The sequence below is a fragment of the Stenella coeruleoalba genome (genome assembly GCF_951394435.1).
Source record: "Stenella coeruleoalba genome assembly, chromosome: 16".
Classification (NCBI taxonomy): Eukaryota; Metazoa; Chordata; class Mammalia; order Artiodactyla; family Delphinidae; genus Stenella; species Stenella coeruleoalba.
Window position 1 is genome coordinate 30,027,382 of NC_137162.1, and position 23,897 is coordinate 30,051,278.

Below are 23,897 nucleotides of genomic sequence, written 5' to 3' on the forward strand. Positions count from 1 at the left end.
TAGCTAAAATCTTTCCATTCTAAAGCCTGCATCGCTTAGTATTTACCAAGTTCTGGTCCCCAGCCCAACCCCCAGCCCTCACAATGTGGTCACAAGTCAATCCAACAGGCATCTCGCTGAGCCCCTCCTGCGCAAGGCACAGCTTTCCTCCCCCAACCCCAGCTCACACCCCAACTTCAGCCTCCGCAGCCCCTCCGCCCCGTCTTGCAGACACAGCCCAGGCCTGCAAACTCAGCCAGTGCTGGGGGGGACCTGGCTCTCCAGCCTCAGGGAGAGGGGGCATGCAAGGACCAGGACAAAAACATAGGAAGCTTGAGGCCTTTTTATTGACAATTCTCCATATACACAGACATCCTTTTAGTTCCTCTCCAGTGTAAGTAAAGCACAAGCACTTAACTCTCATATCTCCACAGGACCCGAGGAAGGGGGACCCTTAACTCTCATATCTCCACAGGAGCCCAAGGAAAGCGGTCTACCAAAGCCCGCCTGGTTCCCCAGGGACTTGCCCCACTTGGCCTGGAGAAGTCCCCTGGCTCCTAGACTGGTTGGCCTGGAGGGAAAGCTGGCCTAGGATGATCCTTGTCTCCCCAACCTGCCACCTTGTGTCCCTGCTTAGGGTATAGAAACATCTCCGCCTCCCAGGGTTCTGAGTCCCAGGCAGCCCATGAGTTCAGGGAAGCATCCTAGGGTAGGAGAAGCCCCCGTCCTCTTTATCCCATTCCTTGTGCCACATGTTCCCGGGAACCATGCAATAAATAAATAAATACTTCAAAAGGCAGGGAAGCTCCTGGGGAGGGAAGGGGTGCCTGAGCCTGCTCATGGCTTCGGGAGAGACACTGTGCCCCTAGAAGCCCAGAGTGAATGTGAAATTGTTGGAGAGGGGATAGGGACCCCAAGTGGCCTTCTCCCATAACTGCTGTCCTGCTGGAGAACAGCCCTGGAATCTGAGACCCAGCCCAGCGAGATCCTACACTTCTCAGGCCCCCAAAGGTTGAGGGCTTCAGGACCTCTGCTCTGCTTCCTGGTCTCACACTCCATGGGACAAGGGGCCAGGGAGGGGAATTGTAGCTCTAGGCCAGAGAAGGGGTGCCCAAGGCTCTGAACACAGGAAGCAGGAGTGATCTGAGTGCCCAGCATCTACCGGGCAGAGCTGAAAAGACCAGAATAACATGTGTGCTGAGATTCTGTAAGTCAAGGTCCCTGCAAGGTGGGGCTGAGGCCCTCTGAGCTGCTGGGGTGCCCGTTTTGCTCTGCTTAACACTGAAGGATTCTACCAGGCCCTCCTAGACACGTCCTCCTCTGGGGGAATTTGGGAACTTCAACCCTGTTTCTAGAAGTACTTTTGGTCTTGATAGCCCTCACCACACCCTCTGGTGGGGAAATGATGAGGTCCTGATGCCTGAAGGGACATTCGAACAGAATTGGGACACGTGCAAGCCCTCTGCAGGCTCTCAAAGGGCAAGGGCTTGGCCCAATACCCAGCAGGGGAAGAATCTCTTTTCCCAATCTCTGACCTCCAGTCTTCTAGAATTCCCAGGCCTGCAGGGACACCCTGATCCCAGGTGAGACCAGGCCTGGCTCACTGCTGCCCTCTAACTTACATTCCCTGCCTAACCCTGAGTCCACTAACAGCCCAGAGCAGAGCAGGGCAAACACTCCAGTCCTTGTTTGAGAGCAACCACTACTGGCCATCCGTAGGAGTGGAGAACAGCTCCAGAACCTGGCTGGAGTCAGCAAGGGCAGGAAGGGGAAGCCTACCTAGCATTCAGGCCACATTTGCCCAGCACATGCCACATGGGGCTAAGGGTGGGGAGAGTGGGGTCTACTGCTGGCCCCAGGGACAGGCGCCCACTTGGACCCTGGGCCCTCTTCTCACTTGCTCAAAGTCTGGTTACACGAGGCACACACAAACACAGTCTCTCTCTGGGCTTCAGGGGCTGAAAAGGAGGAAGAACTTGGTGAGACGCTTCCTCGTGCCCTCTGGCCCATGGCCCCAAACACTAGAACCTCCTCCCCACTCCCCGAATCCCCACACAGACCACCCATCGCCCAGCCTACAAGCTCGCTGTCCCAGCTCACCAGCCTGCCCTCAGAGAATTCTCTTTCCATGGGAACTGGGGGCTTTGGGGGTGACCATACCAACAGCAGGCCTCACCCAGATGTTCTATGCATTAGAAATTATTTTAGCACCAAAAGAATACCTTTAAAAATGTTTTTTAAATAAAATACCAGAAAAAAATTTTCCAGAATGTTTTAACAGTGGTTATTATCTCTGGGTGGTAAGATTACAAGATTATTTTTCTCTTCCTTCTTCTTCTGTAATTCCCAAATCTTCTAGAATAAGCGTATGTTACTAGCATGACCAGAAGAATGAAAAAAGGACACTCCATTTAACATTGTAACGCAGTGCAAAGCAGTATGGAATACATGCCCCCATTTTGTTTAGAACATGCATATGTATTTATCCCGTGTGTGACGGCATTAATGACCGGGAAGGGTCCACGCCTAACAGTTCTCTCTGGGAGAGATTGTTTTCCTTTCTTTGGCTTTTTGTTTTGTTTACAATGAGTAGGTATAGCTTTTATAGAAGGAAAAGAAATTTTTTTTTTTTTTTTAGTTAAAAGCATTACCAAGGCCATGAGAAAGAATGAAATTCAGGAGGTGGTCTGCCTGGGGAAGGCGGGCGTGGCGCTGGGAGGCTTGGTGGTGCTGCTCGTGCTCTATTTTCTAACTTTAGTGAGCGGTGGGAGGTAGTCCTTACTGCGCTTCACGATTCAGGTGCGTTTTATATATATATACTCCTGTCCGCGCATCAAATGTTTTCGTTTTTCCTTTGTTAAAGGGAGATGGAGGAGATCCCGAGTTCCCTGGACCTCTCACTGACCCCTGGCTCCCTGCCCACACACAGCAGCCCCCAGAGGAGGTGGGAGGCAGGCGCGCCCTCCCGCTGCCCGGACCCCCAGCCTGCACCACTCACCTGTGGCCCCCATGGAGGACCTGGGTACCTTGAAGGAGCAGCACCGAGAGCAGAAGCTGTTTCCACAGTTACTGCAGTTCCGCTGCAGACAAGAGCCAGGGTCAGTCTTGGATCGCCTGCCCCCGGGCACCTGGAGCTCCTTTCCACCAGCTGGCCCCACCCAGAGAACCTGGGACAACTATGGGAGTGGGGAGGTGCCCGAGCGGGTCAGGACTGAAACCAGATGGGACATCCCACGAGAAGGCTGGTGAAGGCATGGGCACAGGGGCAGGGCTCCGGAGACCCACTCATTTGAGCAAACCTCACACCAGACCTCAGGCCCAATGTGGCCCAAGCAGTCAGACTTCATCTGTGACCTCGAGCTACTCCCCTACATCTCGTCCCAAGTCCCCAGCAAACACACCCTCGAGAAGACTTACCCTCTTCTTCAGCACTGAGAAGGTGGCCGAGCAGCCCGTACAGCTCCCTGAGAAACAGAGGCAGCAGCTCAGCTTTGACCCAGCCCAGGCCTTGCAACTCTCGCCTTCTCCTGACTCTTCTAAATGGGGACACTCAGGGCGCCAGCCCAGCCCAGACTCCTTGGCTGGGAGCAGAGTGCAAAGTCCAGATCCAGAGCCAGAAGGAGGGATTCAAACTAAGAAGGAAAAACCGAAGGCCACCGAGAATCGATGTCCCAGACTATACACTGCTGCTGCCCCTGCTCCCACCTGGGGCTTAGAGACCCCCCACCTGTAGGGCCAGCCCAAATCGCAGAGCATCCAGCAGAATCTACCCCCTGGAAATCACACCACGTTGGCAGGGACTTGACAACAGGCATCCCTCAGAGAAGGTGGCTCCAATGATCTCTAAGGAAACCTGCCTGACACAACCCTTTCCAAAGTGTCTCCTTACAAGTACTCTGCCCACAGCTAAAGAGAGAAATGCCTCCTAAAACACCAGACTCCTGCTTTCTGTCATCTGAAGATTCCAGGAGAGAAGCTCAGAACCAGGCACCTTCCAAAAAGATGCACAGGGCAAGAGGTGCAGGCACTAAGAGTGGTGGACGGATGGGGCGATATACAGCTGGGAAAGAGATCCTGCCTAAACCACCAGACACAACGAATCGATAAGGTTTCAGACACGGTTTCCAGCAGAGAAGCCAGTAGCAGCTTAGAAAACTGTTGGAAGGAGGCAAGGGGGGTGTAAGAAGAGATGAAAGATGGGGAAGAGGGGACCAATCTTTTTTTTTTTTTTCTTTTCTGGCCACGCCACACAGCATGCAGGATCCTAGTTCCCCGAACAGGGATCAAACCCATGCCCTCTGCAGTGGAAGAGCGGAACCCTAACCACTGAACCACCAAGGAATTCCCCCGACCATTCTTTTCAAGGTGACATCAAGGCAAAGGGGCTTAATAGAAGCTGTGCTCACCACCCACCCCTGCTTCCAGGAAAATTAAAGAAGGAAAAGGTGGGCTGCAACAAGGACACAGTCTGATGAAGGGGGCACATGCAGGTGAGTGAAAAAAATCAAAAGGATGGAGGAGGAGAGGAAAAGCCACACTGGGCCCTTATGACTTCAATGAGCTCCAGAAGCAGAAGCAAAAACTTATGAGAACAAGGAAAGGTGCAAGGGCTGCCGCCACGAATACTGACTATAGTTCAACACAGAAATCTCCATGCAGATGGGGGGCAGTGAGCCAGGGGAGAAAAGGCAGGGGTCCACACTAGGCAGGAGGGTGGCTAACAAAAGGGGACCAGAGAGGCCAACCAAGGGCTGTGGGCCCAGAAGAGAGCCGGCTAGGGTCCTAGAAAAACCTGAGAGGGGACAAGATTACTGAAGGAGGTTTCCAGACTTGGGGTCTAAAGGCCTCCTGTGATCTAACCAGAGGAATTATCAGCTTCAGGGCGCACTGCTGGGCCTCCTGGACCATCTGTCTGGCCAGGTACACAGCACCAGGCCTCACCTTCACACAAAGGCCCAAAGCGATGTGGTCCCTTCCTCTATCCAGCCAGAATCCCCTGCAGCTCTTGCTAAAGGACACTCCCGGCATTCAAGGAGAGGGGACCCTAGCTGGAGCCGGAGAAACCTGAAAACAATGGGCTTAAGGCAGATGCTGTTGCTGTTGCTGTCAGCCAGCCCGTGACCCTGGCAGAGGAAAAGAGAGAAGAGCATAGCGCCCCGCTGGCTGGTAATGCCAACCCAGGAAACAGGCTGCTCCAAGACTCTGTCCCCCACACTACAAATTAGGTCAAGGCAGCCCACCTCCGGCTCTCCTTAGCAAGGGGCATGGGACAGGGGAAAGGAGCTGCTCAAAGACTGACACCCTGGCCCCTCTCAACTGGATGGAGTACCAGGGCCAATCGCCCCAAGACAGCCACGTGGTCTAGTGAAACAGCCCTGTACCACGCACAGACCTGGAGCCAGGGAGGGCTCTGTGTGCCGATGCCATCTCAGGTAGGCATGCGGAGGAGGAGGGCACCCCGATCCCTTCCAACACCGACCAACTCTTCCTGCTCGTTTTCAGCCAAGGTCCTGACTCACCATGTGAAGATGCCACGGGGGCAGAGAGAGCAGGAAGGAGCCTAAGACCACACAGACCTGCCAAGGCAATGGTCACGGAGCCTCCAGGGTAGAGGGGACCTTCCCACTAGGACTCTCCCACTCGGAGTTCACGGAGGAGCTCGTGAGCAGCCTGCCCTCATTCCTCCCGTGCATCCCCTTCATCCACTTGCAGCCAGAATGGAACGGCCCCCAAAGCAGCTCACTCACCCCGGCCTGTGGGAGGCAGACCCAAGACAGAGCTGCTACACTTGCCCTCACAGCCCAGAGCTTAAGAATATCTCAAGGGAGGGACAGCAAGCAGTCTTGAAGAATGGAGGGCTAAGGGGGGCTTAGGAAAAGAAGCACTTTCTGCCTTTGCCATCCTCGTGGGAACCTGACAAGCCTTCACCTATCCTGGTTGGCATTATCTGAACCAAAAGCCAAATACAGAAACAGGATAGGCATAAAACCAGGGCACTTCAGACACAGGGCAAAGGGAGGATGATGAGCTAGAAAGAACATGGGGACTTCCTTGGTGGCACAGTGGCTAAGAATCCGCCTGCCAATGCACGGGACACGGGTTCGAGCCCTGGTCCGGGAAGATCCCACATGCCGCGGAGCAACTAAGCCCATGCGCCACAACTACTAAAGCCCACGCGCCTAGAGCCCGTGCTCCGCAACGAGAGAAGCCACCACAATGAGAAGCACACGCACCCCAACGAAGAGTAGCCCCTGCTCGCCGCAACTAGAGAAAGCCTGTGTGCAGCAACGAAGACCCAACGCAGCCAAAAATAAATAAATTAAATAAATTTAAAAAAGAAAGAACATGGGAGTCAAATCAGATGACCTGGATTTGAGACACAGCTCGACCATGTACTGGCTGAAGACTCTGGGCAAATCACTCTTTTCAACCTCAGGTTACTCACCCACCAAATGGGAACATCTAAGGGGCTTTACTTACAATTCATAGATATAAAAGTATAATTTGCCAGAACAAGAGTATTAAGTCTTGTGTAATGTCACTTGGGACTTCCAGAACCTGGCTGCTTCTAAGGACTAAATGAGACAGTGTACGTGAAAGCGCACTGAACACAGAGCACTCGGCAGCAGTCAGCGATCATCACAAATAAAAGGAAGGGATCTTGAATGACTGGGGACGTTCACAGAGCAGAAAGAAACAGCATGTCCAGGAGGTCTAACGCTCAGGAAACAACTGCCCTGGCTGCTGCAGGGGCAGGAAGGTAGGCCCTGAGCGCCCGGGGTCAAACGCCTCAAGATAAACCCCAGCGGCTTCTCCCAGGGCGCAGCACCCGGAACTCACTCCCACCAGAACCGACAGCGCAGCCAGACCGTCCTCCTCCTGTCAGCTGACAGCAGGCAGAAGCAAGTTCTGCGTCAGGACCAGGGTGACTCCCAAGTCACCGGCTCCCCAGGCTTCAGCTATAACTTCATCACAATGGCTCGGCTCGACTCCCACTCTCCTGATCAGAGCCAGGTCTCCGAGCTGTGCTAACAGTCAAGTCCGCCCTTCTCCAAAGCTACCTTCCTGGGTGCACCTCCATGCCCAGTAAAATAAGGACTAGCCAATCTACCAGCTTGGCTGGGGAGAAGAAACATCAGGGCTCCATCATCCCCAGAGGAAGGCACTGTTTCCTTCAACTTGCTTCCAGTCGGACTGGAAAGATCCAGACAGGCTCCTAGGCACCTGCGGGATGGACCAGGGCCTTTCACGTTAACAGCGCCCCTTACAAAGCACTTACTGTGAACGTGCCAGCACTTTATGAGCATTATCTCGTTTGAGACCTACAACGACCCTGTGAGGTAAGAACTTATATTATCCACCTTTTACAAAGGGGAAACTGAGGCAAGGGGAAGTTAAATAATTTGCTCAAGGACATCCAGCAGCGCTGGAGTTTGCACCAGGCGCTCAGATTCCACACTCAGTTCCCAGCCGTTATACTCCACTGCCCACCACAGCTCTGCCTGCCTCAGGACCACACCTCTCTGCAGTCCCGGAGTGGTGCTTCTGGAACTGAATTCCTCATCTTCCCTCAAAATTTAATAAGGACAGAGACACAAGAAGGAACCCACGTTCCCTCCCTCTCAGTCCCTCTGTGCATGTGCTACCTCCCCAGGGTCCTGTGGACACAGCTTTACTCCTTGCTCTCCTCGTAACCCAGCACCTCTGGCCCCACGGCCGGGGCGCCCCCAACCAGCCCTCCCCTGGGCCGTACCGAAGTTGTTGGTCGGGTACCGCTTGCGAAGCCGCTCCGTGAGCCTCGACACCTTGTTGCGCAGCACCTCGTTCTTGCTCAGGAACCCGTTGTCCTGCAGGGCCAGCTCATCCTCTGCCGGGCACGGGGCCCCCTCGTCATCCTCCTGTGGGAAAAGCTGCTTCCAGTTCTGCCCACCTTGTGGCAGGGCTCCGGGATCTGCGTGCATGGCGGACCCCGAGAGGCGTGGCGACCACCGGCTCAGCCACCCTTCCCCCCATCCCGCCAGCCCCTGCCCACCTCACCAAGGCTGCTACTTACCAGCACCACCAAGTGGGTCTCCTGCCTCCCAAGGTGCAGGGGAGAAGGAGAGAAAACAGAGAGAAGATAGCAAGAAGGAAGCTGCTGGGAGGGGGGCCCCCAAAGGAAAGGAAGAACATAAGTGCTATGCTGAGTTTGTCTGAGCACGTCCCAAAGGGTGACGTTAACAGAGGCCCCTATAAAAGGACCCCAACATCAAATAAGCTTGGGGGAAGCTGTGTATTACTGTTTTTCAAACTGGGTGAAATTAATTTGGTCATTATCTTAATAGAACAGAATTGAACAGGAAAGAAAATATCCCTTACAATGTATTTTTCAGGAAACTCGTTTTATTTAAGTTTTTCATATTTCACAGACATAAGTGTGAACTGGGTCAAGATGTAAAATGTGTTCCTTACTCTAGGTCATGAACAAACCTGCTTGAAAGCCCCTGCTATATATATTCCCTACCACCACCACCAAGACTCAGAGTCCACAGCCGCTTCAAGTCTTAGAGAAATCTTAGCAGCTGAAAATGTAAATGCCCACATGGACGAGGCTAATGTAATAATAGTAAAGCGGGCTGGGTGTAAATCATAGGCCTGGTGAAAACTCACAAAACCTCCATTTCTTGTATCCCCCACTTTACAAAGAGACATGAAGAGAAGTGATTTCCAACTATAAGAAAAGCCATAGGGCTTCCCTGGTGTCACAGTGGTTGGGAGTCCGCCTGCCAACGCAGGGGACACGGGTTCGAGCCCTGGTCTGGGAGGATCCCACGTGCCGCGGAGCAACTGAGCCCGTGCACCACAACTACTGAGCCTGCGCTCTGGAACCCGTGAACCACAACTACTGAGCCCACGTGCCGCAACTGCTGGGGGCCGTGTGCCTAGAGCCCATGCTCTGCAACGGGAGAGGCCACCACGGCGAGAGGTCCGTGCACCGCAGTGAGAGGTCCGTGCACCGCGGTGAGGAACGGTCCCCGCTTGCTTCGGCTGGAGAGGGCCCATGCACAGCGGCGAGGACCCAATACAACCAAAAAAAAAGAATAAATAAAATAAAATTTTAAAATATATATTTAAAAAAAAAGAAACGCCATAGTGCAAACGTGACAATAAATGGCAACTGCCACTAGGACTCGGTGACCGGGGAGGACGGGAAGTGGTGAGGACTGTGTGACTGCTCTAAAGGAGACAGCCACTCCTCGGCTACATTGACTGCTGCAGACTCAGGGCTCTCAGAGCTTCCGAGCTTCTAGAAAAACTGAAAATCTAGAGTTTCCACCGCAATCTCTCCATTTTTAAATATTGGCTCAAAAAATTATTTTAAAGAGTCTCATGCCAAATAAAACACTTCTGCAAACTACGAGTGTGAACCACTGTCCTAAAACCAGGAAGACTGTCTAACTCTCTGCCTTAGCACTTGGCCATGCAACTGCTTTCTCCAATGTCCCATCCTCACCCGTCAAAGGGACATCTTACAGCCCTCATCCTTCAGAAGAGCAGGCAGAGACCCCAGCAGTGCCCTCCTCCACATCTGCCTTCCCCACATCTAAGGCACCAAGCCCACAGCCCAGCCAAGGCAGTAAATGACCCACTCCCCCAGCAGGGCGTTTTCCAGAGTCTTCCAGAGCCATCCCTGCCCTGGGCACCCAGGACAGATGCTAGGTCAGCAAAAGGATGGGTGGAGGTTCAGTGGCACCCTTTGAACCAGTGAGTTTTAGCTCAGAGCAAGTTTCAGCTTCTCACTTGGACATAAGAAAACTTTAAAAACCCAGAGTTGGAATGTGAGAAGCTACATGGCTCCAGGACCACCCAACTTCTGACCTGGTCAGCTGAGGGTGCCGGGGAAGGCCACCCACCTCAATTGCATCTTTAAACTCCTCGTCAGGCTCGGCCTCCTCAGCCTCCTCCACACTGCCTGGCGTGAGGTCCTGGGGAGAGAGACTCTATTACAGTCAGAGAGATGGCAGCCCTGCCCCAAAGGTAGGGCCACCTCCCCGGAGCCAGCATCCAGATTTCTCAAAACAATGGTTCAAGGGACTCCCCTGATGGCGTACTGGTTAAGAATCCGCCTGCCAATGCAGGGCTGCAACTACTGAGCCTGCGCTCTAGAGCCCGCGAGCCACAGCTACTGAGCCTGCGCGCCTAGAGTCCATGCTCTGCAACGAGAAGCCACTGCAATGAGAAGCCCGCACACCGCAACAAAGAGTAGCCCCCGCTCACCGCAAGTAGAGAAAGCCTGCGCACAGCAACGAAGACCCAACACAGTCAAAAATTTTAAAATAAAAAAATTATTAAAAAAAAAAAAAGAGGGACTTCCCTGGTGGCACAGTGGTTAGGAATCCGCCTGCCAATTCAGGGAACATGGGTTCAAGCCCTGGTCCGGGAAGATCCCACATGCCGCAGAGCAACTGAGCCCGTGTGCCACAACTGCTGAGCCTGCACTCTAGAGCCCATGCACCATAACCACTGAGCCTGCATGCCACAACTCCTGCAGCCCGCATGCCTGGAGCCTGTGCTTTGCAAGAAAGAGAAGCCACCGCAATGAGAAGCCCGCGCACCGCAACAGAGAGTTGCTCGCCACGACTAGAGAAAGCCCGCGCACAGCAACGAAGACCCAACACAACCAAAAAATTAATTAATTAATTTAAAAAAAAAAAAAAGAAAAAGAAAAGAAAAACAACGGTTCACACCTCAGAGGAAATGACACAACTGCCAGAAAGGAAGAAGTCAGGGGAAAGAGAGCAGTCTGTAACCTAGCAGGACAGGGAGATGGGACCAAGGCCACAAAAGGACGTACAGTGGCTGGAGAGCACTGTGGTTGAGAGCACAGGCTCTAGACCCACAGGGCATGGATCTGAGTCCTGGGCCCAGTGCCCCTGGACAACCACTCTGTGCCTCAGCCTTCTCTTCTACAAAGGAGAATAATCTCATTCTCAGAAATAACCTACACCTCCTGGGGTTAACGTCTATAAAGTACTTGGAACAGCAGAGTAAACACTCAATAAAGCACAGCGTAGCTCTTGTTACTAGTTAACTATGTCATTACCATTAAGCACTTCAGAGGAGATGGGCCTGGGAAGGAGCAGGAACTAGAGGCCAGCCCAGGAGTTATTTGGTATGAACAAGCTGGTAATAGGGAGGCTGGGCAGCCCGCCCGCAGCAGGCTCTGCCTGGGTGGTTAGGGGCACTCACCTCTGTGGGCGTGGGCGCAGGTGCAGGTGTGCAGTCCGGCAGAGCGCCCTTCCCCCCGGCATCCGACGGTGGCGGGCTCTCAAAGGCACTCTCTTCCTGCTTGGGGTTCATCCGCCGCTGCAGAGATGCCCTATACTCAGACACCACTACCCAGAGCAAGGAGAACAGGGTGGGAGGCAGAATCAGGATGGAATGAGCAGTGCTCTGGGGGTACCCACTACTGCAGCCAGCTGGCCGCCTCCTCCAGCACCCCCTCTCGGCAGCAGGAAACAGTCGCCCTCATAACTCTGAACAAGTCACCTAACCCAAGCCTCATAAACAAGACAGATGTACCAATACCTACCCCATGAGATTGTTAAAGAGAGATTAAATGTAGTAAGTGCCTGATAAATCATGGCTTCTATAATTAATTTCCAACCACAGGGAGGAAAACAAGTATAGCAATCACCCCAACATATGCACAGGCCCAGGCTTCTACGGCTCAAGGCCTCTCCAGACTGTTTCAGTGCTTTCGAAGCCAGACGGCAGACAGGTACTCTGGGATCACAGAGATGAGGCAGCAATTCCTGGGGGGCTGCATCCTGGGAGGTGGATGGCAACACTGGGAAAACATCCCTCCCTCGTCTCCCAGAAGCCACCATGTCACGTGAGCAGTGATTCATCTGTCTGGGGAAGGGAAAGGGACCCCTAGTAGCAGCCTCCCCTGTATCCCACTGAACATCTGAGAGGCAGAGTCCACCACTCTCCAAGGGAGGACCCTAGTGTGGTGCTGCCCCCTTGTGGAAGGCACAGCAAACAGATGATCAGCCGTAGAGATAAAGGAGAGCCTAACCAGCCCTCAGAGCCGGGTCCCATCTCTGTCAGGTTCTTCAGGGCTTACCTCGGAAGAACTCCACATTTCCCAGAAAGAGTGTGCTGTTTAAAAGGGCAAGGACCCAGCACAGCGGCAGCAGATACAGCATGCAAACCGTGCCCAGAAGAGCCCCATAGAACCTGGATCGACAGAGAGGAACCACAGGATAAGAAATTCGTAAGATCAGAAGGAAACTGGTTCAGGGTACACCCACATGGGGGTCTGGGCAACAAACAGCTATGGGAACAGTTAATAAGCTGACAAGATCTGCTAATCAAACAACTGGAAAGTAAAGTGAGGAGGAAGGATTTACAACCACCAACAGGTCACAACTGACACGGGCGGGGCCGCCTAAACTGGTCCAACACACATCTCTCCTCAGGATCTAGACTCTGAAGTCTAGAATAAGACAGACTTGGATCTGAATCCCGCTCTGCCACTTCTTGCTGTGTGACCTTATGCAAGTCCCTTGGCTCTCTGAGTGTTACTTCCTTCACATGTAAAATGAGGATTAAGTCTTCCCTGGTGGTCCAGTGGTTGAGAATACGTGCTTCCAACGCAGGGGGCATGGGTTCGATTCCTGGTCGGGAAACTAAGATTCCCCATGTGGAGTGGTGCGGCCCAAAAAAATGAGGACTGAAATAGCACCTTCCTCATAGGGTTACTACCAAGAGTGAGACAGTACCATGGAAAGCCTTGAGCACAGTGCCTGGCACCAGGGGAAGGCTAAACAAGTATTAGTTGTCATTATTATTCATATACAAAGAGCCTTAAAAACATTCATTTCATTTGATTCAATAGTTCCATCCTAGTATTCTAAGAAAAAAAAAATTTCGAAAGATTAAAACTATACCCATAAAAATGTGCACTACAGGGTTAGTAACCAAAAGTAGAAACTGACTAAATATATCACAGAATGGTTCCATAAAGTATAGTATAATCACCATCTATATTAATGTTGTATTACAAGTAATTCCAAAAGCTATGTAGCAACATGGAAAACCAGTTATATGATAACAATAAGTGAAAAAAAAAAACGGGTTCTCACATACACTATGAGCTATAGAGAGCATTTGCATGTGACAAACTCTACAAGGCAATCCAAACATGAGACTGGCTTCTGTATCAGGGTGGGAGATTCCATGGTGAGTTATTTTTCTATTATTAAAATATTATGACCGCACCTAAAAGAAGGTGTCTGAACAAAAGCAGCGCATTCAAGCCCACAAGCCTACATACAGGTCTGCACACAAGAGCCTAGTGGGCTCTTTTCCCCTGAGCTAGGGCAACAGGAGCCCTCTCGAGGCATCTGGCTTTGCCTGGGGTCCTCAGGGCAGCGGTGGTGGGAGCGGACGGGCACTCACTGTGAGGACACGGTGGGGTTCTCCCAGTGCAGCACGCGGTAGACGGCTTCACAAGTGCAGCACAGGCGGCTCAGGAAGGCCTCCAGCTGGATCAAGCTGCAGACACAACATAGGGAGGGGGCTTGTGCAAGCTATACGCCCTGCCTCACCCAGAGGGATCAGAGAGTTTGGGGAAACTTCGTACACTTCAGCCCCCTCTTTTGAACCCTTGCCAAGGTTCCTGCTTTGGTCTCTTCCTAGATGTTGATGTTGGGCTGGCTACTTAACTTTTCCAAGGATGCAGTTTTCCTCTATAATAGGAGGAGCAGGGTACCCACCTCCCAGATGCACTGGAGCTGTGAGGATAAATGGCAGGATGTAGAGCAATGTGTCTCCACCTGGGATGTAAGGTAGACTGACATGAAGAGTTGTTTTAAATGGATGCCCCCCAAAAGCAAAGAGCACATGCTTGTGAAATGAGAACCCAGATCTTGGTTTCTGAAGCGCTCCTCGGAGAAATGGCTGATTTTAGAACAGGGCAGGGAATGTGCAAGATGAATGTGAACATTCTGTTGTACCACAGAATAAGGAAGCACTCAAAAATGATGGGGACACATTGAAAGAACACAGGGGCCAGTTCAAAAGAGCTCCATTGACAAATCTAGGACTGAGATCAAAATTAACAATGACAATAATAAATTAGAACCCACTGAATAAAATTTAAAATTCCTACGTTCATATTGATAATAAGGAAAAGCTCTTTCTTATAGAATGTCAGGTAATAATGACAATTAGAAAATCACCTTTGCAAAAAAAGAAAAAAGAACAAACAAAGAAAATCACCTTTGCAACCATCATAGTAATAAATTGATGAAAGTAAGACCTATCAATGGATTTCAATGTAGTGGGTGTATATTTGATGAGGAACAAGTATTTACAAAGTCTCAAAGTATCCCCCCTCAGATTACTAACTCCAGAGGGTAAAATGAATCGTCACTTTACAGTGGAGAAACCTGCACCAAGGTGACCAAAGTTAGTATCTCCCATAACAGACAGTGACATCATGTACCTCTTGATATGATACAACGACAATGTCACTTGTCACATTTCTGCCAAAAATGCAGAACCTGAATCTAATCATGAGGAACCAAACTACCACAAATGCAGAGAAATTCTACAAAATAATAAACATGTTCTATTTTAAAATGTCAAGTCATGAGAAACAAAGACCAAGGAACTATTCCAGTTCATAGGAGACTAAAGAGACATAAAAACTAAATGTCATCCACGAGTCTGGATTGGAGCCTAGATCAGGAGAAACTTATATAAAAGACCTTATTAATACAAATGGCAAAATTTGATCATGAACAACTATTAGATAATAGTACTAATGCTAATGTTATCAATGTTAAATTTCCTAATTTTGATTACAGGACTTTGGAAATAGAAGAGAATATCCTTGTTCTTAGAAAATGCATGCTGAAGTATTTGGGGTAAATAGGCAAGATGTTTGTAACTTACTTTCAAATCGTTCAGAAAGAAAAAAAATAATGTCTTAGTGTAGAAAGATAGATGAAGCCAATGTGGCAAAATGTTAATAATTGTTCTATCCGGGTAAAGGGCATGTGGGAGTTCTTTGTACTATTCTTGGAAATCTTCTGTAAGTTTAAAATCATTTCAAAATGAAAACGTTTTCTGAAAAACTGCAGATACCCAGGCCCCACTCCAGATAACTGACTCAGAATTTCTGGGGTGGGGCCCAGCCCTCCACTGGTTTATAAGTTTCCTTTGGAGCTCCACAGAGGCCTTTGCTGCCCAGGGAGGGATGAGAACCCCTGCTGTATTTCAAGAGAGCCACTGAAGTTGTTATGGTTAATGTTATCCAACAGTCAGTCGTAAGGTGCTTCCTCAGAAGTACCAGCTCTGTGACATTTCGGGAAGTTCCTCCATAGCATAGTGATGATGACTTCCTGGGTACCAGACACTCATTTAATTGTCACAACCACCTATGAGGTAAGCCTATAATTATCCCATTTAACAGATGAGGAACCTGAGTAACTTGCCCAATGTCACAGCAATTAAATGGCAGAACTGAGATTTGAACCCAGGCAGTGGCTCGTGTGTGTGTGTGTGTGTGTGTGTGTGTGTGTGCGTGCGTTCAGTCAAGACCCTAAACTGTGAAATCAGCTAGATCTGGATTCCCATCCCAGCTTGGTCAATTGCCTTTTTCCTCATCCATAAATGGAGGACAATCATACTAGCTACCTCCCAGAACTGTTAAAAAGATGAAAGGAGGGGCTTCCCTGGTGGCGCAGTGGTTGAGAGTCCGCCTGCCAATGCAGGGGACACAGGTGCGTGCCCCAGTCCAGGAGGATCCCACATGCCGCGGAGCTGCTAGGCCCGTGAGCCATGGCCGCTGAGCCTGCGTGTCTGGAGCCTGTGCTCCGCAACGGGAGAGGCCACAACAGTGAGAGGCCCATGTACCGCAAAAAAAAAAAAAAAAGATGAAATAACATCCATGGTTTGCCCACTACGATGTCTGGTGCCCAGCAAGCACTCAGTGTGGTGGCAGCTGGTACTGTCACTGTCCCTCACCTCCCTGGCCCCTTCCATACTCACAAGCTCTTCACCTCAGCTACGGCCTCAGGGCGAGACAGGCGAACTCTCTGAAGGTCCTCCTGCCTCACGCTATGATACTTCCTCCGCATCAGCTCAGACTCGGGCAGCCGTGCCCGGCAGACTTCCTGAAGGTAGCCCAGCAGGGCGGGCACGGAAATCATCAGGGCACCCACTGAGTACCATGCACCTATGGGAGCAAAAACACTGCAGATAAGCAGATAGCAGGACCAGGAGCCTCCGCCCACCCAGATGTTCACGTGCTCGCTCCCTCACCTGCTCCAGGTCTCTGCCCAAAAGACCTCCCCCAACCACCCAGTATGAAACAGAACCCCCGCCCCCCCACGGCCTCCAGCCCCTTAACCCAGTTTTAGTTTTCTTCATAGAACTTATCACCGCATGGCAGATTACACATACGGTCGTTGGCTCCTCTGTGAATGTAGGCTCCTAAGAGCTGGGACTTTCCCCCATCTGGTCACTGCTGTAGCCCAGACCCTTTTTTTAAAATATTAAAAATCACTACACTAGCACACAGCACACAGCAGGTGGCTCGTGCCTGGAGTCTGGCCGCTGGGAGCTCCCAATGACTGACAGTCTGATCTTTGGGCCACTAGGGCAGATTGGAAGCCTTCCTTTGGAGTTTAGGATACCACAGACCACTGTGGATCGAGCAATGGTGAGGCTAAAAGAAAATCCAAAGAAGGAACTTCTTCCATGTTAACATGGTACCCCCCAAAGCAAGCGAACAGAGCACTGGGCACTGAGTAAATGCTTGTTAAACATCTGTCATCTGAACTGATTTACTTTGGAAATATATTTAGAAAAATCTAACAGCCTGGGAAGGATATCTGAGTTTCAATCAGACAAAGAAGAGTCCTACTAAGACATAGAAGATGAGGTTTTATGTGAAACGGGTTTATTTTCAACCCATTGAAACCACAGGAGGCAAAGGAGACACTTGAGAAATGTGAATTCAATAGAACAAGCATGAAGAAAGGACTCAGCTCCTCAGAACTTCTGCCCCAGGCCCTTCACTCATTTCCCTTGAGGGGTTTGGCTTTTTCTGCAGCCATCTGCCAGTTCCGAGTAAAAGGGCTGGGTCCCAGCATACCTTGTCAGAAAAGGTCCCCAGGAGACAGCACTATCCAGGACCCCACCAGCTACCCACCCGTCCACACATCAACCTCAAAGGCTTCATGCCACAGACCCCTCACCACTGGTGACTGCCCAGCAGCCCCGGCCAGGCTCACTTGCTGAGCCAGAGAAAATCAACAGATGTGGCAAAAATCCCTGATCAGCTCACCTTCCTAGTACCTTCACCCCATGTCATGTCCCCAAATGACCCCAGAAACCAAAATGGGAAAAGGTTAATGCATCAGCATTCAGTCCAGAAGGAAATAATAATAACAGCTATAATGTACTGACTGCTTATTCCGTGTCAGGAACTGTGTTAAGTGTTATACATAGATTATCTCATTCCTCACAACGACCCTCTGAGGAAAGCACTGTTACCATCCTCCCTTCAGAGATGAGGAAAATTAGGCCTTAATGAACAGGTTAAAGAACTTCTGAGGTCACACCAGTGGCCCGGCCAGGATTCTAGCCCAGGGTGGGTCTCTCAGGAGCCTGTGTTCTGACATCGAGCAGACACAGAGGGAGGCCAACTCCATGGCGACACAGGCGGCTCCCTCACATGGGCCGCTTCTCAGAATTCCTCCCCACATCCATTCACAAAAAACCCCTGGCCCCTGGTTCTTACCCTCATTCAAGGTGAGGAACAAGATGTTGAGGCCCAGGCAGGTCAGCAAGGAACACAATGGTGTCTGCCACCTACAACACAGAGAGTCCTGGTCACTGAAGACAGCTGCCCCTCCAGCCAGGAAGGGGAGACGGGCACACAGGCGGGTCTTCAAAACCAGGAGGAAGAGGAGGCCCTAGAGCTCAGAGGGTCAGGGAGAAATGAAAAGTGGGTCTCTCACTTGGACAGGCGACCGGGAGAGGAGCTGAGGCCACACTTCAGGCCCCGGGGTGAGAAAGGGCATCCTCTCAGAACCAGAAGACCTGTAGAACCTTTTCCCAGGAGGAGGAAGAATTTATGAAATGATCTGTTAATGTTATAACCCTGTTTAACCTGTGTTTTGTAAGGTTCTATTCTCTTTAAGAGGTGCCGATGACATTCTTCTTTAAGAGTTTTCCTTTATTCTTTGTATTTACTGAGACAGAGTTGATATGTAACGTATTCTTTTTTTTACAATTTCATAAGAACACATGCTTACTGCACAAGACTCATCTAATATGGAAACCGAGAGAACAAAATGTAAAGGATTTCTTTGACCTTATTTGCGACTTTCTCTTATTTCTGTGATTTTGAGAGTTTGTTTTAAACATACATTAATTCCAAAGGAAAGAAAATAATAAAGGTTTCATTTCAACATATAAAAAATGAAGACAAAACCAGGGTTGGCATTCCCTCAGCAAACACACCCAAAGTGAACTGGAACTTTTAGAAGCAAACACAGACCCAGCTCCCACCACCACCAAATGCCAAGCAGAAGCCCCCAAAGACGGAGGAAAGAAAATCAGAGACAGGTTGCTGAAGACGAGCAACGGTGCTGGCTTAGTCCTTGATAAAGGACATTTAACAGGGTAAAGGGAGCACAGACGTAATCACGAAGCCACTGACACCTATATTCTAAAGAGCAGTGTCAGTGGATATAAGGTGGGCCCTCAGAGGAGAGAGTCAAATAGAAAAATCAACAGGTAAGATGCAATGTATTCAGAACTTCAATGCATTTTCTTTTGCTCTAATTGGGATATTTCACAGTTACTAAATGAGGTTAACTAATTTATGGGGTGCTTTTTTTTTTAACAAGAGTTATGAGTAAGGGAGTGAAATGACCTCTCTCTGCTTTTGTCTTAAAATTCCATACACTCCAACTACACCACCCTAATTAGGCCTCAGACCCATCTAGCGGCTGCTACCAGGGTAAAAGCAAATTAAGTCAGGTCTAAGGCCAATCCCATCTCAGAAATAAAAATAGCACACAGCCACTGATATCGCTTTCATTTTAAAGCCTCTCTCTCTCTCTCTTTTTTTTTTAAAGATCTGTTTGTTTATTTTTTGGCCATGCCACGTGGCATGTGGGATCTTAGTTCCCCGACCAGGGATCGAACCTGCGCCTCCTACAGTAGAAGTGCAGGGTCCTAACCACTGGACCGCGAGGGAATTCCCAGCCTCTCCCATTCTATCTGTCTTTACCGACACTTTGGTCATGGAGACCCACCTACCGGAGTAGCTGATCCCAGAAGAGAGAAGTCTTTTAAAAATCTACTGTAGCTCCAGGCTTCAGACCTCATAGAAGCTCAAGATTAGATCCCTCTGCAAAGTCGAATCCTCTTTACTAAGAAAAGAACAACCAAACACACAAACTAATCTGACAGCCACTTTCACAGACCAGCGCTCCATCTCCCAGCGGCTCGCAGACCATAAGCTCCTGGGGGCTTCTGAGTCCCGATGCTCCTCCTCCATCCAGCTTAGTCAATCCCACCACATCCTCAGATTTCTAATTTCATAAAATGGAAAAATCCTAATACATTAGTGCCAAGAAGCACTAAGAGACCAGTGCTGGAAAAGGAGAAGGGCAGGATATATTTAACTTTTGTGCTTTGCCACGAAAAGGCAAAACACACATACATACAAACACATGTATATACATACACACATACGTTTGCATGCACAGGTGCATGCGCGCACGTGCACACACACACACAGTAGAAAACGCCAGAGAGCACAGCCCCGTGCTTTCCAGAGCCCACACACTCCCCTAAGGAAGACCACGATTCATTTCAGCTAGTTGGTCATGGTGGGATTACAAAGCGAGCCCCTCCTTACACCATCTGAGAAAATCTGAATATGAACTGGGTATAGGGTGACAACAAGGAATCATTGTTAATTGTGTTAGGTATGATGTTACCTTATTTTTTTTAAAAAAGTCATTATTATTTAGAGACAAACTAAATAATGTGTTTAGGGAGCAGAGTGGTATATATCTATAATTTTAAATACTTTAGCATAAGAAATAAAGTGAGCTGAAAGGAGAAAAAAGAAAATTACCAAGGATGAAAATCAAAGTAGAACAGGAACAAAAACTTTTGAGAGCCATAATCCTAAAGGATTAGTGAAAATAGTATCTGCTTATTCATAGCTATTTGCATCCTAATTTTAATATGAATTATGCTAATGTTGGGAGAGAAGGGGGAAAAAAGCCTGCTCTGGATATAAAAGGCCCAATGGTCAAGGCTAGCTAGCAGTCCTCAGGTATGAGCTTACTCAGCCACAAAGAAGAAACCCTGGTGAAAGGCCAGATGGTTCCCAGTGCCTGCCTCTCCTGGGTTGGGCCTGAGACACAGGGTCTAGAATAAACCCAGAGGCCCAAAGTACCTCCCAGAACTGCTCCTCACCAGCGCAGAAAGGATAACCCAGCCATTGCCTGAGTGGCCAGTGCAATTACAAAGCAGGAAGGCAGAAGGCCCAGCAGGTTAGAGCAACCCTAAATAAAATCTGTACCTGAGCAAATACCGGACACCATCACCTGCATCCTTCAGAGGTTCCAGGTAGATCTCCAGCCTCTTGTAGGACAGAACCAAGTTGAAAAGATCAAACGCCGGGGACTTGGCAGGAGCAGTTGGAGACTCCAGGGGAGCCTCGGGGACCATGCTGGGGCTCACCTCTGGCCCACACCCCTCTCGCTCTGAGGTCTGCATCCTGTAACCATAAGAATCCCTGACATTTGCATTGCACTTCCAATGCCCAACACACTTCCACTTGCATTATTATTATTTTTTTTGTGTGTGTGGTACGCGGGCCTCTCACTGCTGTGGCCTCTCCCGTTGCGGAGCACAGGCTCCGGACACACAGGCTCAGCGGCCACGGCTCACGGTCCCAGCCGCTCCGCGGCATGTGGGATCTTCCCGGACCGGGGCACGAACCCATGTCCCCTGCGTCGGCAGGCGGACTCTCAACCACTGCGCCACCAGGGAAGCCCCACTTGCATGATTTCATGTGATGCCATAATAAACCTATGAGGTAGGCAGGGCTACAGGTGGAAAGCCTATTTCACAGAGGAAGACACATTCAGCAAGGTGAAGTGAATGACCCAGATAGAGCTGACCCTTGAACAACATGGGTTTGAACTTCACGGTTCCACTTATATGCAGATTTTTTCCAACAGTAAATACGACAGTTCTACACAATCTGCAGTTGGTTGAATCCTCGGATGCCCAACGGCGGATACGGAGGGACCGCGTGGAGGGAGGGCGTACTGTAAGTCATACTCCAATTTTTGACTTCACAGAGGGTCAGCGCTCCTAACCCCTGCGTTGTTCAAGCGTCAACTGTATAAAATCCTGCTCTTCTGACTCTCCATCTAATGTTCTTTTCCCCACAGACCCATCAAGAGTATAAACCATGAAGACCAAGCACACATGGTTGCTGGTGAGAGGCAGCCTGGGGTCTCAAGTGAAACGATGTCCTGAAATATTTTTCTCCCACTCTTTACTTAGTTAATTCCTACTCATCACTCAGGTATCGGCTTAAACAGCACTCCCTTGCTCTGAGAAGTCTTTGCCAACAACTCCAGTCTGGACTGGGAGACCCTCCCCAATGCTCCCAAAGGATCATGTACTCAGTACCCTAACAGCATTTATCACACCAAGCAAAACTCCCTTCTTTCTTGCCAGTCTGCCCCTCTTAACTTTGAGTTCCAGCAGGTCAAAGACTACATCTTCCATTCACCACTGTTTCCGCACACAATGGGAATGTAATAAATGCTCGCTGAGTGAGTGAATTAATTGCCCACCCTCCAGGACCCCAGAGCTTTCTTCCACCCTGCTGCATGCTCTAAGCTTTCCCTCTCCCTTCTGTTCCCAACAACCTCCTGAACCATCCCTGCCCATTACCCACCCCTTTTTCCCCTTGAACCCTACGGGGCAGTCACCACCTTCCATAAAACCCCATTCCCTCCTCTCTTCTCTGATGGGGATAGCCACAAAACTCTCACCGTCTCTCCTAATTTCAAAGTCCGACCCAAACGCTAAGCAGTAAACAAGGAGGTAGACCCTTGGCCCACAGCAACAAAAGCCAGTTCCAGGCAAGGGGCTGCGATCTGGGACGACGGGGGGAGGAGGGTGTTTGAAGGGGAGGGTAACAAAGGGGCCACCAGGAACCCGAGACCCCCTCAGGAGGAGCTAGGATGAAAGGACCCAAGGCGGGCGCGAAGTAAGCGCCCAGGAAGGGGTGAAGCAGGTCTGCGCCGGCAGAGGCCGGACCATCACCCCTGCAGCCCAGGGAGCCGGACGGGGCCCTGAGACCCAAACCACAGAAGACCACACCCAAGGTCGCTGGGCCAGCAGGTGGCGGCCCCCGCGGCGTTCTGGCGCCCAACTCCGCACAGTCGGCGGACACACCAGAGTGGGGTGGGGGTGGCACCTCACCTAAGCGGTCGCTGCGACGGTGGGGAAGGGGCGGGGACGGCCAGGAGGCACTGATAGGGCCACCGGACCCCGGCGCGTTTCCTCAGGCCCGCCCCACCACGACGCGCCTCTTCCCAAGGCCTCTCTGAAGTCGCAGTACTGAGAACCTCCGCCGCCTCCCCCGCCCTCGCTTCCGGGACGCGACTGCTCGGCGGCGGCGTGCCCTTGACGTCATCGCTCCCGCCCCGCCTCCCGCCCGACTCCCGGGTTCAGCTCCGCCCGCTCTAGGACAGGTGAGCGCCCTCGTCCGCACTACGCCTGCGCGCCTTTTCTTCCTCAGCCAGGATCCTGGGCTCAGCTGTAGTCCTACCCGACGGCGGTTCGCTAAACCCTGGGAGTTTAGGGAACCCCACCCCTCGCTGTCCCCGCGTCGTTTTGGATTCCGGCAGGGAACAGTTGGAGAGAAGCTAATCTGAAGAATTTACGTCTGCATCCTCCCCTCACCAAATTTGGCACTTACCTCACCCCCTGGGGACCGTGAGCTTACAAAAGGCAGAAACCATATCCCTGCTTGCCCGATGCCTAGCAGAGAATGCAATTCCGTTCAGCGTTTCCTGAGTAGCTACTGTGTACAGGGTCCTGGGCAAGCTCTTCCCAATTCAACCCACTTCTCACTGTGTTGCCCGGTTAATCGCCCTTAAAGCATGCATCCGATGCCTTTGCATTAATAATAATAACACTAACATTTATTTACGGAGGGCTTACCAGGCGCCAGGCACTGGACTAAGCTCTCTGTAGGCATTATCTTAGCTAGTCCTCCTCCAACAACGCTATTAGGGTTATCGCCATTTCACAGATGAGGAATCTGAGATTTGTCAAGGAACTTCAGTGTCTCTCAGCTAGTATGCAACTGTGAGCTGGGATTTTAACCTCTGTGTCATCTGACCCTGGTTCCCCCAACCATACCATCACCACCTTAGTCTGCATTTACTGGCCTCATCCCCTGCTACTTCCCTACAGGAGCCTCTTAACTTCAGCCAACTGAACTCCTCCATTGTTACCTTCAAGTGCCCCTTGCATTCTGGTCTCCTTACATTGCTTGTGCTGTGAGCTCCGGGAGGAATGCCCTTCTCCCACTTGTGCTTGGGTCCAAATCCAACCCATTCATCTGGGCAGGAGTCAAATGTCTACACTCCTTCCCTGATTGCCCCAGCCAGAAGGAATCACTTCCCCCTCCAAACAGCCAGAAGGTAGACAGATACAAATCAGCCACTCACCACTAAACTATATTCAGAAATCCCCTTGCTTTTTAGAGGAACGGGCCTGGCTTTGTGGCTGGGCCAGTCTTGTCTGATGGACTCTGCCTCTCCTTTAAGATGAGGCTAGGAGAAGCAGAGAAAGAAGAA

The 23,897-nt window shown here is 50.7% G+C and overlaps 1 protein-coding gene across 3 annotated transcripts; it reads right to left on the reverse strand.

Moving 5' to 3' along the window:
- Nucleotides 1-215: 215 nt before the first annotated feature.
- On the reverse strand, nucleotides 216-22,760 carry ZFYVE27 (zinc finger FYVE-type containing 27). Of its 3 annotated transcripts, none has more exons than XM_079899570.1 (12): nucleotides 22,513-22,760; nucleotides 20,588-20,785; nucleotides 17,780-17,850; nucleotides 16,024-16,210; nucleotides 13,426-13,521; nucleotides 12,089-12,201; nucleotides 11,209-11,354; nucleotides 9,873-9,944; nucleotides 7,733-7,877; nucleotides 3,397-3,443; nucleotides 2,978-3,059; nucleotides 216-1,928 (listed from the first exon to the last, which is right to left on the reverse strand). In XM_079899570.1, exons 2-12 carry the CDS (start codon nucleotides 20,782-20,784, stop codon nucleotides 1,873-1,875), a joined length of 1,212 nt encoding a protein of 403 aa, XP_079755696.1. In that variant the 5' UTR covers nucleotide 20,785; nucleotides 22,513-22,760; the 3' UTR covers nucleotides 216-1,872. The 3 variants fall into 3 exon arrangements, with proteins under 3 accessions (XP_079755696.1, XP_079755695.1, XP_079755694.1); XM_079899569.1 differs by having other exon boundaries at nucleotides 216-1,937; XM_079899568.1 differs by lacking the exon at nucleotides 216-1,928 and adding an exon at nucleotides 2,025-2,353.
- Between the last annotated feature and the right edge of the window lie 1,137 nt (nucleotides 22,761-23,897).